This window comes from Salvelinus fontinalis, chromosome 5 (assembly GCF_029448725.1).
Source record: "Salvelinus fontinalis isolate EN_2023a chromosome 5, ASM2944872v1, whole genome shotgun sequence".
NCBI classification, from domain to species: Eukaryota; Metazoa; Chordata; class Actinopteri; order Salmoniformes; family Salmonidae; genus Salvelinus; species Salvelinus fontinalis.
The window spans coordinates 47,257,610-47,274,134 of NC_074669.1; the positions used below are offsets into that span (position 1 = coordinate 47,257,610).

The 16,525-nt window shown below is 42.9% G+C and overlaps 1 protein-coding gene across 4 annotated transcripts in view; it reads right to left on the bottom strand.

Annotated features, from left to right (window-relative positions):
- The window catches only part of LOC129855721 (protein cramped-like), a 109,932-nt gene that overhangs the window by 68,258 nt on the left and 25,149 nt on the right, over positions 1-16,525 (bottom strand). For all 4 annotated transcript variants that reach the window (XM_055923676.1, XM_055923677.1, XM_055923674.1 and 1 more), the window contains exons 5-12: positions 16,312-16,395; positions 15,995-16,043; positions 13,932-14,017; positions 13,558-13,681; positions 9,182-9,263; positions 7,742-8,896; positions 7,242-7,416; positions 6,877-7,040 (exon numbers count right to left, since the gene is read on the bottom strand). In XM_055923676.1, coding sequence (XP_055779651.1) covers positions 6,877-7,040; positions 7,242-7,416; positions 7,742-8,896; positions 9,182-9,263; positions 13,558-13,681; positions 13,932-14,017; positions 15,995-16,043; positions 16,312-16,395 — 1,919 coding nt within the window. The remainder of the gene's footprint in view (positions 1-6,876; positions 7,041-7,241; positions 7,417-7,741; positions 8,897-9,181; positions 9,264-13,557; positions 13,682-13,931; positions 14,018-15,994; positions 16,044-16,311; positions 16,396-16,525) is intronic.

Consider the following 16,525-nt stretch of genomic DNA (forward strand, 5'->3'; position numbering starts at 1 on the left):
CAATAGGCTGAGAGGCTGGACTGAGGGCTTTGTAGGCCTGTTGTAAGGCAGGTACTCACCAGACGTCACCGGCAACGACGTCGCCTATGGGCACAAACCCACCGACGCTGGACCAGACAGGACTGGCAAAAAGTGCTCTTCACTGACGAGTCGCAGTTTGGTCTCACCAGGGGTGATGGTCGGATTCGCGTTTATCGTCAAAGGAATGAGCGTTACACCGAGGCCTGTACTCTGGAGCGGGATCGATTTGGAGGTGGAGGGATGGTCTGTGGCAGTGTGCATAGCATCATCGGACTGAGTTTGTTGTCATTGCAGGCAATCTCAACGCTGTGCGTTACAGGGAAGACATCCTCCTCCCTCATGTGGTACCCTTCCTGCAGGCTCATCCTGACATGACCCTCCAGCATGACAATGCCACCAGCCATACTGCTCGTTCTGTGCGTGATTTCCTGCAAGACAGGAATGTCAGTGTTCTGCCATGGCCAGCGAAGAGCCCGGAACTCAATCCAATTGAGCGCGTCTGAGACCTGTTGGATCAGAGGGTGAGGGCTAGGGCCATTCCCCCCAGAAATGTCCAGGAACTGGCAGGTGCCTTGGTGGAAGTGGGGTAACATCATAACACAGCAAGAACTGGCAAATCTGGTGCAGTCCATGAGGAGGAGATGCATTGCAGTACTTAATGCAGCTGGTGGTCACACCAGATACTGACTAACTTTTGACCCCCCCTTTGTTCAGGGACACATTATACCATTTCTGTTAGTCACATGTCTGTAGAACTTGTTCAGTTTATGTCTCAGTTGTTTAATCTTGTTATGTTCATACAACTATTTACACATGTTAAGTTTGCTGAAAATAAACGCAGTTGACAGTGAGAGGACGTTTCTTTTTTTGCTGAGTTTAGTTTAAAACGTCCCGCGACATAATTTTATTAACTATGTAACGTGCACCAATTCATGATAGAAAGGGGTTTGGGCTAGAAACTTGATGTTTTAACTGTTGTAAAGACAAGTGTGACTGTCACTGTACTCAGTTTTTCCTCTACGGCAGTGGCACTCAGAGGCTGCGTGACAGCAAAGTCAGACTGGCCTGCTTTTTCTTACAGGCAAAATAAAAAAGATGGTCAATGTCCAAATATTTATGGTCCTGACTAAGTTATTATTATTGTAGCTGTCTACCACAGCATATTGCAGTTGAAATAAAATAATGAATATGAGCTGAAAGTGCACACTTTGTTTTAATTTGAGGGTATTTACACCCAAATCGGGTGAACAGTATGAATTACAGCACTTTTAAATAAATATATATATATATATATATATATATATATATATATATATATATATATATATATATATATATATATATATATATATATATATATATATATATTATATATATATTTTATTTTATTTTTATAAATGTGGTCACCCCCTTTTTAAGGGACCAAAAGTAATTGGACAATTGGATGCTCAGCTGTTCCATGGCTAGGTGTGTGTTACTCCCTCACTAGTTCATTTACAAGTAAAGCAGATAAAAGGCATTTGCATTTAAAATCAGTTGCCGTTAACACTCAATATGAAGCCCAAAGAGTCCACTGCCAGTGAAGCAAGCCGTCATTAGGCTGAAAAAATCTGAAACCCATCAGAGAGATAGAAAAAAACATTAGGTGTGGCCAAATCAACTATTTGGTACATTCTTAAAAAGAAAGAACGCACTGGTGAGCTCAGGAACACCAAAAGGCACAGAAGACCAAGAAAAACAACTGTGGTGGATTACAGAAAAATTATTTCCTTGGTGAAGAAAAACCCCTTCACAACAGTTGGCAAGATCAAGAACACCCTCCAGGAGGTAGGCGTATCGGTGTCAAAGTCAACAATCAAGACTTCACCAGAGTACACAGAGGATTTACCACAGATGTAAGCCTCAAAAACAGGAAGACCAGAATAGAGTTAGCCAAAAAACATCTAAAAGAGCCTGTACAGTTCTGGAACAACAGATGGACAGATGAGACAAAGATCAACTTGTACCAGAATGATGGGAAGAGAAGGGACGGAACAGCTCATGATCCGAAGCATTCCACCTCATCTATGAAGCATGGTGGAGGTAGTGTTATGGCATGTCTGGCTGCCAATGGAACTAGTTCCCTTGTATTTATTTATATGACTGCTGACAAAAGCAGCCGGATGAATTCTTAAGTGTTAAGGGCTACATTATCAGCTCAGATTCAGCCAAATGCTTCAAAACTCATTGGACGGCGGTTCACAGTGCAGATGGACAATGACCCGAAGCACACTGCGAAAGCAAACTGATACTTTAAGGAAAAGAAATGTAATGTTCTGCAATGGCTAAGTCAACCACCTGACATGAATCCAATTGAGCATGCATTAAACATGCTGAAGGCAAAATTCCCCAAGAGCAAGCAGGAACTGAAGACCGCTGCAGTAAAAGGCCTGGCAGAGCATCACCAGGGAAGAAACCCACCAGCTGGTGATGTCTACGGGTTCCAGAATTCAGGCAGTCATTGACTGCAAAGGATTTGCAACCAAGTATTAAAACTCACAATTTAATTTATGATTGTTAGTTTGTCCAATTACTTTTGAACCCATAAAATTGGGGGACTATGTATGAAAATGGTTGTAATTCCTACACGGTCCATACAATAATTGACAAAACCCTTAAATTAAAGATGAAAGTCCACACTTAAAGCACATCTTGATTATTTCCTTTCAAATCCATTGTGTTGGTGTACAGAGCCAAAATGATGAAAAATCCCATCACTGTTTGCAAACCATAGCTCACCATCACAGTAAATAACATTTGAAAACTGAAAGAACCGGATAGAGACAAACAGCTGAGTAGGCTAATGGCTGGTTAGGGGATGCGGCTGGCTGCTCACAGGTGTCACACGTGATATTGGATGAACAAGTGGGAGAATCTCAGTTGCACACTCCATGCGTCCTCTCTCCTTCTCAAAACCCATTCAATGAGAAAGCCAGATGTCTCTCCTTGGACTGGGCGGTATTTTACTATATTCCGGTATTGACGCACGAACCAGTTTGGGTTTTTACTTTACCTTCTATAACTGTATTTGAATGTTTGGTTTGTTAAATGTGATATGCCGTGTGTAACATCCATTTTTACAGTTTACACCTCTACTTGAGTCATCCCTCTCCGCTCTCCATGCTGCTTTCCAAACAGACCTAGACCTGTCCCGTCACTTAACTTCTCTAGGGTAGGGGGCAGCATTTTCACATTTGGATGAAAAGCATACCCAAATTCAACTGCCAGTTACTCATCCCCAGGAGATAAGATATGCATATTATTAGCAGATTTGGATAGAAAACACTCTGAAGTTTCTAAAACTGTTTGAATCATGTCTGAGTATAACATAACTTATTTAGCAGGCAAAACCCAGAGGACAAACCATTCAGATTTTCTTTTTGAGGTCACTGTCTTTTCAATGAGTTTTCATTGGGAAACCAGATTTCTAAGCTAATTGCTTGCAGTTCCTACAGCTTCCACTAGATGTCAACAGTCCTGGGAAATAGGTTGAGGTTATTCCTTTGTGTAATGAAGAAATACAGCCATCTTGAAGTCCTGGACATGCGCTTCAATCAAACAGAAGGCATGCAACATTTCATTTTAATCCTGTATTGAAAACATATCATCCCGTCTTAAATTTTATCGATTATTAACGTAAAAAAAAATATCTAAAGTTGTATTACAAAAGTAGTTTGACATTTTTTGGTAACCTTTGAGATATTTTGTCATCGCGTTTGAGCAAGTTGGAACCTGTGTTTTTCTGGATCAAACGCGCCAAATAAATGGACATTTTGGATATATATCGACGGAATTAAATCGAAACAAAAGGACCATTTGTGATGTTTATGGGACATATTGGAGTGCCAACAACAGAAGCTCGTCAAAGGCTTGAATTATATTTTTATTTCTGCGTTTTGTGTCGTCCTGCAGGGTTGAAATGTTCTCTCTCTTTTGTTTACTATGGTGCTATGCTCAGATAATAGCATCGTATGCTTTCGCTGAAAAGCCTATTTGAATTCTGACATGTTGGCTGGATTCACAACCAGTGTAGCTTTAATTTGGTATATTTCATGTGTGATTTAATGAAAGTTTGATTTTTAAAGTAATTTGGCGCTCTGCATTTTCTCAGGCTTTTTGCCAAGTGATACAGTAGCGTCTTGCCTAAACTCAGATTTTTGGATATAAATATGAACTTTACCGAACAAAAAATACATGTATTGTGTAACATGAAGTCCTATGAGTGTCATCTGATGAAGATTATCAAAGGTTAGTGATTCATTTTATCTCCATTTCTGCTTTTTGTTACTGGTCTCTTTAGCTGGAAAAATGGCTGTCTTTCTGTGACTTGGCTCATACCTAACAACCGTTTGGTGTGCTTTCGTCGTAAAACCTTTTTGAAATCGGAGACTTTGACACTTTACAACAAGTGTAGCTTTAAAATGGTGTAAAATACTTGTATGCTTGAGGAATTTAAATTATGGGATTTCTGTTGTTTTGAATTTGGCGCCCTGCAGTTTCACTGGCTGTTGACGAGGTGGGACGCTATCGTCCCACATACCCTCTTTTTTTTTTTTCACCTTTATTTAACCAGGTAGGCAAATTGAGAACACGTTCTCATTTACAATTGCGACCTGGCCAAGATAAAGCAAAGCAGTTCGACACATACAACAACACATAGTTACACATGGAGTAAAACAAACATACAGTCAATAATACAGTGAAAATAAGTCTATATACAATATGAGCAAGTGAGGTGAGATAAGGGAGGTGAAGGCAAACAAAATATATATATATAAATAAATAAAAATAATATAAAAAGGCCATGGTGGCGAAGTAAATACAATATAGCAAGTAAAAAAAATAACACTGGAATGGTTGGTTTGCAGTGGAAGAAGGTGCAAAGTAGAGATAGAAATAATGGGGTGCAAAGGAGCAAAATAAATAAATACAGTAGGTAAAGAGGTAGTTGTTTGGGCTAAATTATAGATGGGCTATGTACAGGTGCAGTAATCTATGAGCTGCTCTGACAGAGAGGTTAACCTACCCTAGAGAGGTTAAGGAGCGCATTTGTTGTTGCTTGACCACGAGACACTTGCGTTTAGTCTGCATGGTTAATGCAGCACATGCAACAGATGTTGATAAATGTTGTTTCCACTTTGCTTTTTAATATAAATCCACAAGGATTCTATAATTACAGTGCATTCGGAAAGTATTCAGACCCCTTGACTTTCTCCACATTTTGGTACACACAATATCCTATAATGACAACGCAAAAAAAAGATTAAAAATAATCTGAAATATCACATTAACATAAATATTCAGACCGTTTATTCAGTACATTGTTGAAGCACTTTTGGCAGCGATTAGTCTCGAGTCTTCTTGGGTATGACACTACAAGCTTGGCACACCTGTATTGGGGGGTTTCTCCCATTCTTCTCTGCAGATGCTTTCAAGCTCTATCAGGTTGGATGGGGAGCGTCGCTGCACAGGTATTTTTAGGTCTCTCCAGAGAAGCTCGATCGTGTTCAAGTCCGGGCTCTGGCAGGGCCACTCAAGGACATTCAGAGACTTGTCCCGAAGCCACTCCTACATGGTCTTGGCTGTGAGCTTCGTGTCATTGTCCTGTTGGAAAGTAAACCTTCGCGCCAGTCTGTCCTGAGCGCTCTGGAGCAGGTTTTCATCAAGGACCTCTGTACTATGCTCCGTTCATCTCTGCCTCGATCCTGACTAGTTCCCCAGTCCCTGCTGCTGAAAAACATCCCACAGCATGATGCTGCCACAACCATGCTTCACCGTAGGGATGGTGCCATGTTTCCTCCAGACGTGACAAATGGAATTTAGGCCAAAGAGTTCAATCTTGGTTTCATCTGACCAGAGAATCTTGTTTCTCATGGTCTGAGTGTCCTTTAGGTCCCTTTTTGGCAAACTCCAAGCTGGCTGTCATGTGCCTTTTACTGAGGAGTGTCTTTCGTCTGGCCACAACTATAAAAAAGGCCTGATTGGTGGAGTGCTGCAGAGATGAGAAGCTTCCAGAAGGACAACCAGCTCCACAGAGGAACTCTGGAGCTCTGTTAGTGAGACCATCGGGTTCTTGGGGACCTCCCTGACCAAGGCCCTTTAACGATTGCTCAGTTTGGCTGGGCGGCCAGCTCTAGGAAGAGTCTTGGTGGTTCCAAACTTCTTCCATTTAATAATTATGAAGGCCACTGTGTTCTTGGGGACCTTCAATGCTGCAGACATTTTTGGTACCCTTCCCCAGATCTGTGCCTCTACACAATCCTGTCTCAGAGCTCTATGGATAATTCCTTCCACCTCATGGCTTGGTTTTTGCTCTGACATGCACTGTTCAATGTGGGACCGTATATAGACAGGCGTGTGCCTTTCCAAATCATGTCCAATCAATTTAATTTACCACAGACTACTCCAATCAAGTTGTAGAAACATCAAGGACGATCAATGGAAAAAGGATGCACCTGAGCTCAAATTCCAGTCTCATAGCAAAGGGTCTGAATAAGGAATTTGTTTTTTATACATTCGCAAAATTTTCCAAAAGCTTGTTTTTGCTTTGTCATTGTGGGGTATTGTGTGTCAATTGAGGGAGAAAAAATATATATAATTTAATCAATTTTAGAATAAGGCTGTAACGTAACAAAATGTGGAAAAAATCTAGGGGTCTGAATACTTTCCGAATGCACTGTATATTGGAAATCACTGATAAGAGATGAGTTTGCATCCCTGAAGTGGGAAAATAAAATTATAAGAAGGGATGAAGAGTCCAGCTAACTTATTTTTCTGAGAAAGACAATATGGAGAAAATACGCAAAATGTCCTTACGCTGATGGAGTCGAGCTGTTGTCGGAAGGCGAGCTCGGCCTCCTTGTTGGGGGAGAACATGCGGGAGTGTCGGGAGCTGTTGGGGGGCAGGGTGGTGGGAACGGCAAAAACCCCACCATCTGAGTCCCCCCCGGACACCAGCAGAGAGCGCGGGAGGTTACGACCTGAGGAGGGATTCAAAGCCAAGATTACAGTTAATTAGTATTGGTGTACATGAGATGTCTTACAAAGATACAAGTAAAAGACAAACACTACTTCAAGAATTGGTCCTCTGACCTAAAACTTTGGAGTTACTGGAGAAGTTTCGATAAGTGTAGGTTGTGTGTTTATGTGCATTTTCTCGTGAGAGGAGTTTGGTTAGCTACCGGACAATCCAGTGTTTGTTAACATCAGCTTTGCCGCTCGGACCCCCAGGGGCGGCAGTCGTCCACAGTTGGGGCTCCGTAACCCCACAGCCGGGGCCTTGCCTGGGGGGGTGAGGGACTGTTCCTCCTGGGATGGCTTTACCGGAGACGCGGCTGTGGAGCACAGCTCTGGAGCCTGGAGGAGAGGAAAGAAGATGGGAGAGAACATTCAAAGAAAAAAGGACTTAATGCTATATATCGCATAATCTGTTTACAAAGTCTCCAACAGTGTCTTCATCCCAATTCTCTACCCTTCTCCAGAAGTGTGCACTCATTCCCTCCCCTTCATGCATTTAAAATGTTTGGTGTAAGCATGGCTAGAGGGAGTTACCATACTCCTCACATCAGTCAATTACTTTTAAATCCATGAGGGAGAGTGCAGGAGTGACCACATCGGGTGAAGTGTAGAGAACTTGAAAGTGGCTATGAAGAATTTGCCCCACTAGGCGGTGTTGACTCACAGGTTTGGGGTTGACCTCTGATGACACCAGCCGGAGCAGACAGCGCAGGACACGGTGGGTGGAGGGTGGGGGCAGAGGGCGTGGTGACTGTAGCTGTGGGCATGTCTGCCCTGGTCCCTGTAGCCCCTCCTCCCCCAGCTCCGGGGCTGCAATAGCAGCCGGCTGCCACTCGTACAGAAGCTGCAGTTTCCCAGGTTTCCCCAGCATCAGGTACAGCTCTGCCAGAGTCACGTTGCTGTCTGACCCCCGCGAGCTCCAGCCCTCATCACAGATCCGCTGGGCCGACCGACCACCAGACACCGGGGTTGGGGTGCTGCCTCCATCACACTCCTCTTTTCCTGGGGCTGCTGTCCACCCATGCCCCTGGTCTGGAGGGACATCCTCCACCTGTTGCGGCACCGTTGCCAGTGGAGGTGTGGTGGGAACCAGGGGGTCCAACAGGGGGAGGGAGTTCCTCTCTGGAGAGGCACTGTCACTGCCGTTAAGCCCTGGGGTCCACTCATGCCTGCACGGCTCAGTAGCAGAGCAAGAACCTTCCCCCTGGCCCTGAGAATTGGAGTCCCCATCTCCTTCCTTGGCCCCCAAGGCCTTCCCTACCCCTGGTCCTCCCCCCAGCCCTTTCTCCCCTTCCACCTGCCCCGCGGCTGCACCACCCTCCTGTTTCTGAGCCATAGACAACAGCAGCAAAGACGAAGGAGAAGGAAGAGGACGTACAGGAGAAGGAGATGTTATCTGGTTCAGATTCTTGTGCTCTGGCCCTACTCCTCCTTCCGACGTTCCTCCTTCAGGCATGGATACAGGGGTCTCGCCCCCTACCCGTCGAGCATCCCCACCACCACCGCCCCACCCAGGTTTGGCCACACCCCCCCGAGGGAGGAGGAGGAGCGGGGCCCCCTGGATGCCCAGAATCTGGGCGGTGGGGATCAGCTCCTTGGGGCCGGGCCGGGGCTTGCCGCTCTCCTGCCAGTGGACGGTGCAGGAGGCCTTGGAGTGTACCACACGGGCTACGCTGGGCAGGGCGGTCAGGGTGCTGGTCTCAGCTGGGTACAGGAACAGGTCCTCGTCTGCTCTGCAGGGAAGAGCAGGGCTGCCGCTACAGCCACCACTGTGCTGTTGGGTTCCCTCTAACGCCTCGCGCTCCTGCAGGCTCTTCAGCTGAACACAGTATGGTCAAGGGAGGGTCAGCAGAGAAGCGGTAGATTCAAAGTAAAATAAACAAAAACAAGAATTGAGCATCAACTAGGCTAAATATATCTGTCGATCTCTTGAAGTACTATGGATCAGCTCAATTGAGACTTTTTAACCAGCTGGTTGTCTGGTGCTAATTTCATGCGATTCTATACTTGACCAGATAAAAAATAAAATAAAATGTACCAGTTAGGTTGTGGTCTAAGTGCTATAAGATGGGCATGACATGACTGCTATGATGTGAAAGGATACGATGAGCTGATCCTGGACATCCCACTTCTGTTTCAGGAACTCGATCAGGCTGGACACCTTCCTATGCAGCTCCACCACCATCCTACATCACCGCACAGAAGAACGGACAATGTTAGAAAATATTTACATTTCTCAGCAAAGCTCCTGTAGACAACAAAGCTCAAACACTGACAGGGGCATGTTCAGCAGGATACAACCTAGCAAAACCCATCTTTAAACCAAAATATGATAATGACAATACACTTCATGTAATGACCACCATGTATGGGGATACAAACAGGTTGGGTGTCCCAGAAGCATAAAGATTGCAAAGCCCATCTTATTTTCAAACACGCCTAATGTTCTATTATTGAAAAAATAAAATAATAATCTATTATTTATTAAAGGAAAACTCATTGAGACTAGGCTCATTCTCAGGGTGCCCTGATCACAGTAATACAGCAATCAATAATGTTATATTTTTATTTAACACAAAATTTGGAAAAACAGTTACAATTAGCGCTGTTACGGTGACCGTATTACCTCCACACCGGCGGTCACAAGTCACGACCGCAGTCAAATTCCACATGACCGTTTAGTTTAGTCACGGTAATTAGGCTTCTCCAAGCTCTGATGGGGCATTAGTAGCCTACCAAACTTGCTAACTGCCTGGTATTCAGCACTCTATTGTCCCTCTATATTTTGCAATGTCAGAGTGATTAATCAAAAAATTTAATCAAAACACTTCATGAGAGACCACACTCGTGTTATGCAATATTTCTATAGGCTATGCAATTGCATGAGATAGTTTTGATATCCTCTTTTTAATAGAGGCTACTATCAGCTTTCAATAGGCTTTCAATTCTTAATATTAAGCATATTGCTTCTCTTCACAACAGGAGTATAGCATACCTGGCTGGCATGAAAATGAACCACAGGAAAAGCGTCCTCCATTCACTATTTAAGTGCATAGAGTACATGTATTTTTTCAACCTGCCCCTGTTGAGACAGGTGCATAGTCCATTTTAAATAAAAATTGACACATGATTTAGCATATATGTAAAGACAATATTAAATTAAGAATAGTCTGAAGGGTGACAATATTAGCCTATCACTTGTGAATGATGCCCAGCTTGTGTGCAGTAAGGCAAGAAACAGCACATCTAAAAATAAAAAATAACCTACACTTTTTCAAAATCATAGTCGTACATAGACCTATATGTTTTGATAAGGTTTGTATCACAATTTAAGTGACCACATACCTTCTTAAAATGAAGCATACTAATCTGCTTTACAATGGTTGTCTATCCTAACTGGCATACATACGCAGCGCGTGAGTTTCACGTTTGGGGAAGATCATTGTCACCATAAAAATGCACATTTATAATAAAAGCATTACATGCAAAATCGCATTTGTCATCACTTTTGATAATGGTATTTTCCGGCAAATTGATTGCATTTTGGAACAGTCACTGCCGTGTGCATATTGCTGCGCTTATAATGTGAAGAAATAGCCATTTCTTCACATTATAAGCACAGCAATGTGCACACAACATTTTAAGCTAAATGGTTTGATCTGTTGCGTCAGCCTCATTGCTTTTAAAAGTTTTGAAGTTAGTGGTTGTATTAGTTTGGGATCTATCGCATCTCACAACTGTCCCAGACAATGTTTGAAATATTTATTTAAAACGTACAGAATAGGTAAACTTTTGTACTGTGGGGGATAGTAGATTGACATAGGCTAGTGCTTTTGCTGTTTGTTAGGCCTACTCATCTTGTTTGCTGACGAAAAGTAAATGTGGACCCGATCACGTGATGGGTATTGGCTACTAAGAATTTAGATATGAGAGGTACGGCGACATTAAGGGGATGCAGCCGGGAAAGTCAAGGCCTGGTGAGAATATTATCCATGTCAAATTGTGAATGAGAGACTGTGTAGTGTGCAGCCTGCGCAAAAAAACAAAGCAGAGCTCATGCCTTCCATGATATTTTTTTTCCAAATCATTAGAGTTGCATCATGCAGCCTTAGAATGTATTAAAAATCTAAACATATAGCTCAACGTTTGTATCACAACTAAAGTTCCAGAATTAACTCTAAATTAATCTTTGTTAACTTCTTATGAATAGGTGGCAGCATTTTCACATTTGGATGAAAAGCGTGCAAAGAGTAAACTGCCTCCTGCATATTATTATTATGTAGAAAACACTCTGAAGTTTCTAAAACTGTTTGAATGATGTCTGTGAGTATAACATAACTCATATGGCAGGCAAAAACCTGAGAAAAAAATCCAAACAGGAAGTGGGAAATCTGAGGTTTGTAGTTTTTAAACTCAGCCCCATTGAATATAGAGTGGGATATTGGTTATGTTGTACTTCCTAAGGCTTCCACTAGATGTCAACCGTTTTTAGAACGTTGTTTGATGCTTCTACTATGAAGGGGGGCTAAATGAGAGGGGAATGAGTCAGAGGTCTGCCAGCAGCCTCGAGTTCAGTCATGCGCGTTCACATGAGAGGTAGCTCTCGTTCCATTGCTTTTCGACAGACAATGGAATTCTCCGGTTGGGACATTATTCAACATTTATGATAAAAAAAAACATCCTAAAGATTGATTCTATATATCGTTTGATTTGTTTCTACGACCACTAATATAACTTTTTGGAATTTCCGCTAGACTTGCCCGCGCCTCGTGAGTTTTGATTTGTTTACTAAACTCCCTAACAAAAGGAGGAATTTGGACATAAATGGACTTCATGGAACAAATCAAACATTTGTGTTACTGTGATTCCTGGGAGTGCCTTCTGACGAAGATCAAAGGTAAATTAATATTTTGTAATGATATTTCTGACTTATGTTGACTCCAACATGGCGGATATTTATTTTGGCTGGTTTGGGCTCCGAGCGCTGTACTCAGATTATTGCAGTATGCTTTTTCCGTAAAGTTTAAAAAAAATCTGACGCAGCGGTTGCATTAAAGAGAAGTGGATCTAAAATTCCATGCATAACACTTGTATCATTTAGCAATGTTTATTATGAGTATTTCTGTAAATTGATGTGGTTCTGCAAAATCACCGGATGTTTTGGAACTACTGAACATAACTCAGATTTTGGGATATAAATATTAACTTTATCAAACAAAACATACATGTATTGTGTAACATGAAGTCCTATGAGTGTCATCTGATGAAGATCATCAAAGGTTAGTGATTAATTTGATCTCTATTTGTGCTTTTTGTGACTCCTCTCTTTGGCTGGAAAAATGGCTGTGTTTTTCTGTGACTAGGTACTGACCTAACAATCGTTTGGTGTGCTTTTGTCGTAAAGCCTTTTTGAAATCGGACACTGTGGCTGGATTTACAACAACTTAATTTTAAAAATGGTATAAATTACTTGTATGTTTGAGGAATTTTAATTACAGGATTTCTGTTTTGAATTTGGCGACCTGCAAATTCACTGGCTGTTGAGGTGGGTCGCTTGCGTCCCGAATATCCCAGAGAGGTAAACTAGCTCATCAGTACGTTTTTTAAACATTTGTCAAGACTGGAAAAACAGCTTCTATCTCAAGGCCATCAGACTGCTAAACAACGATCACTAACTGCAATCACTAAAGTGACCCAATCACTGGCCACTAATAAATGGATCACTAGTCACTTTAAACAATGCCACTTTAAATAATGTTTACATATCTTACATTACTCATGGCCATCGCTCATCCATATATTTATATGTACATATTCTCATTCACCCCTTTAGATGTGTGTATTAGGTAGTTGTTGGGAAATTGTTAGATTACTTGTTAGATATTACTGTATTGCCGGAACTAAAAGCACAAGCATTTCACTACACTCGCATTAACATCTGCTAACCATGTGTATGTGACCAAGAAACTTTTATTTGAATCCAAATGCCCAGACATTTATAGGCGGGAACCCGATCTATGGGACAAACACTCAATAAATATGTAGTCCATCAAAGATTTTTGCGCGAATTCAAGAACATGTATTTAGTCTTGCCCACATTACATAGAGGTTTTAAACCAACCAGTGCTTGTTGTAAGGCAACAAAGTCAGAATGCAGCGCAACACAACACCTCGTCTACAGTTGGGGCAATGTAATGCATAACAGTTTTGTCTGCATACAGATTAATATTACAAGATTTAACACAGATTTATTTATTTAAATAGTATAGAGAACAGGTCCCTAATACTGACCCTGCGGTACACCTTTCGTAATATCCAGGAAGCTAGACTAAACACCATCAGAAAACAGTGTTTTGTCTGACATAATGCTAAAACCCCTTGCAATTAGCCTGATCCAGGCCTACCTTTGAATGAGAATGTGATTGTCAACAGTGTCGAAGGCATTGGAAAGGACATTGTCTTTAGTCAGTTGACACTGACCTGAGGCGAGGATTATGGGCCAGACTCTGGACACGGGCCCAGGAGTGGTTGCTACGCGGCTGCAGCTCCACAGCAACTTTCAGAGGTAGACGCACAGGCTTCTGGTCCTCTTCATCACTCACTCCTAGAGAGGAAGTGAGCAAGCGAGATAGAAAGGGAGGTGTAAAAGGAAAGGAGGATAAGATTTGTTCTCTCCGGTCCTGAGATGATCAGCATCATAATCACCACTTACTCTCCCTTACTCACACCGCCCCTTTCCTGAGTACTACCATGGAAATCCATCCCCTCCTGCCCACTTGCATGACTCCGCAACATCCCCATTCATACCCTTCTTGCCGCTGTGCGAGTGTGTGTCTGTTTGTGTGTACACTCACCATCTGGGTCACACAGCCTCTTGAGCGCACGGCACATGGGAGCTTTGATGCGTAGATTCCTGCCTTTAGAACGCACTGTGGTCGCCCTGGGAGAATACAGCAGAACCATGAGAGAACCGCAAAACACACAAACTACATCCAAATAACAATTGCACAACTATCTACTCTGGACAAAAATATAAAAAGTCTACATGTAAAGTGTTGATTCCATGTTTCATGAGCTGAGATTTTAAAAAATCCCGAAATGTTCCATATGCACAAAGAGCTTACTTTTCAATTTTTTGGGAATACGGAATATCAAGAAGCTGATTAAACAAGTGCACCTTGTGCTGGGGACAATAAAAGTCTCAAGTTGAGAGGGAGCGTGCAATTGTCATGCTGACTGCAGGTATGTCCACCAGAGCGGTTGCCAGAAACGTTAATTTCTTTACCATAAGCTGCCCACCCACTGGGGAGCCAGGCCCAGCCAATCAGAATGAGTTTCTTTCCACAAAATGGCTTTATTACAGACAGATATACTACTCAGTTTCCTCAGCTGCCCGGTTGGCTGGTCTCAGACAATCACGCAAATGAAGGAGGATGTGGAGGCTCTGGTCTGTCCTGATTACAAGTAGTCTGCGGTTGTGAGGCCGGTTGGATGTACTGCCAAATTCTCTAAAACAAAGTTGGAGGCAGCTTGTGGTAGAGAAATTAAAATTAAATTCTCTGCTAACTGCTCTGTTGGACATTCCTGCTGTCAGCATGCCAATTGTAAGCTCCCTCAACTTGAGACATCTGTGGCATTGTGTTGTGTGACAAATCTGCACATTTTAGAGTGGCCTTTTATTGACCCCAGAACAAGGTGCACCTGTGCAATGATCATGCCATTTAATGAGCTTCTTGATATGCCACACCTGTAAGGTGGATGGATTATCATGGCAAAAGAAAAACGCTCACCAACAGGGATGTAAACAACTTTGTGCACACATTTGAGAGAAACTGGGTTTTTATTGTCTGGGATCTTATTTCAGCTCATGAAAGATGGGACCAACACATTACGCTTATATTTTTGATCAGTATATAACCACACACTCCAGCCAGTTTATTAGGTACACCCCCCTATTCACGAAAACGGCTCTCTCCTACAGACAGTGTGTCACGTGGCCGTAGCTTGCAATATAAAGCAGGCAGAAAGGCATCGAGGCATTCAGTTACTGTTTGATTGAACATTAGAAGAATGGGCAAAGCGAGTCACATAAGCGACTTGGAGCATGGTATTATCGTCTGTGCCAGGCTTGCCGGATCCAGTAACTCAGAAATTGCAGCCTTCATGGGATTTTCATGCACAACAGTTTAGGGTTTCCCCGAGAATGGTGCGACAAAAAAAACATTGGCAGTGGCAGTCCTGTGGGCGAAAACAGCTTGTTGATGAGAGAGGTCAAAAGGAGAATGGCAAGAATTGTGCAAGCTAACAGGTGGGCCACAGACAAAAAATGGCGCAATACAACAGTGGTGTGCAGAACGGCATCTCGGAACACACAACTCATCGATCCTTGTCCCGGATGGGCTATTGCAGCAGTTGACCACACCTGGGTTCCACTCAAATCAGCTAAAAACAAGGAGAAGCGGCTCCAGTGGGCACGTGATCACCAACACTGGACAATTGAAGAGTGGAAAAACATTGCCTGATCCGACGAATCCCGATTCTTGTCGCGTCATACTGATGGCACAGTAAGGAATAGGCGTAAGCAGGATGAGTCTATGGACACATCCTGCCTGGTGTCAACGATACAGGCTGGTGGCGGCAATGTACTGCCGTCCAATTGGCAGCAACTGTGTGATGCCATCGCGTCAGCATGGACCAACATCCCTGTGGAACGTTTCTGACTGTTCTAGAGGCAAAAGGGGGTACCGACCAGGTACTAAATTGGTGTACATAATAAACTGGTGAATATAACGTTTATTTCAAATGTATAAACTATTTTTATACAAATCAACCACTTATAACCCTAAAGTCTTGGAAAAAGAGGTATATTTCAAAAAGCTATGGTTACATTGGTATGATTTTTTTGTCTCAGTCTTACCCCTGTTGGATGAGCTCGTTAAGCTTGGCCACGTTCTTATCGTCCATCACTATGAACAACAACAGAGTTAGAAAAGCTGTGTGTGTACCTCTTTGCTCTTGCTTTGTGAAGACAGACATTAACATTACATCTGTAATGACCTCCAGAGGTAGAAAAGCTAGCCATCTTTGGACACAAGACTAACACAGACATAGGACATGAATAACATCCTTTAAAATCAGCTCCAATGCGGCCAACCAGCCCCAGCAGCAGAAACAGAGCCAGACTGAGGCATGTCAAACACACCGCGCCCCCCACACAGACCCTGCTTGACTTACATCCTCCAACCTTCTTCCTTAGCTCAGCGTAGCAGATGAGACCGTACAGCTCCTGAGAGGACTTCTTCAGCACACGGGAGTACACTGTGGGACAGGAGGAACTGGGCATGTTATGGGATAAAAACTAAAAGAAAATCTACAGCACACCAGTGATCTTGGGTGCCCCACAAACATAAAAATGGGTCACACACTGATGGTAAGATCGAAAGACAGT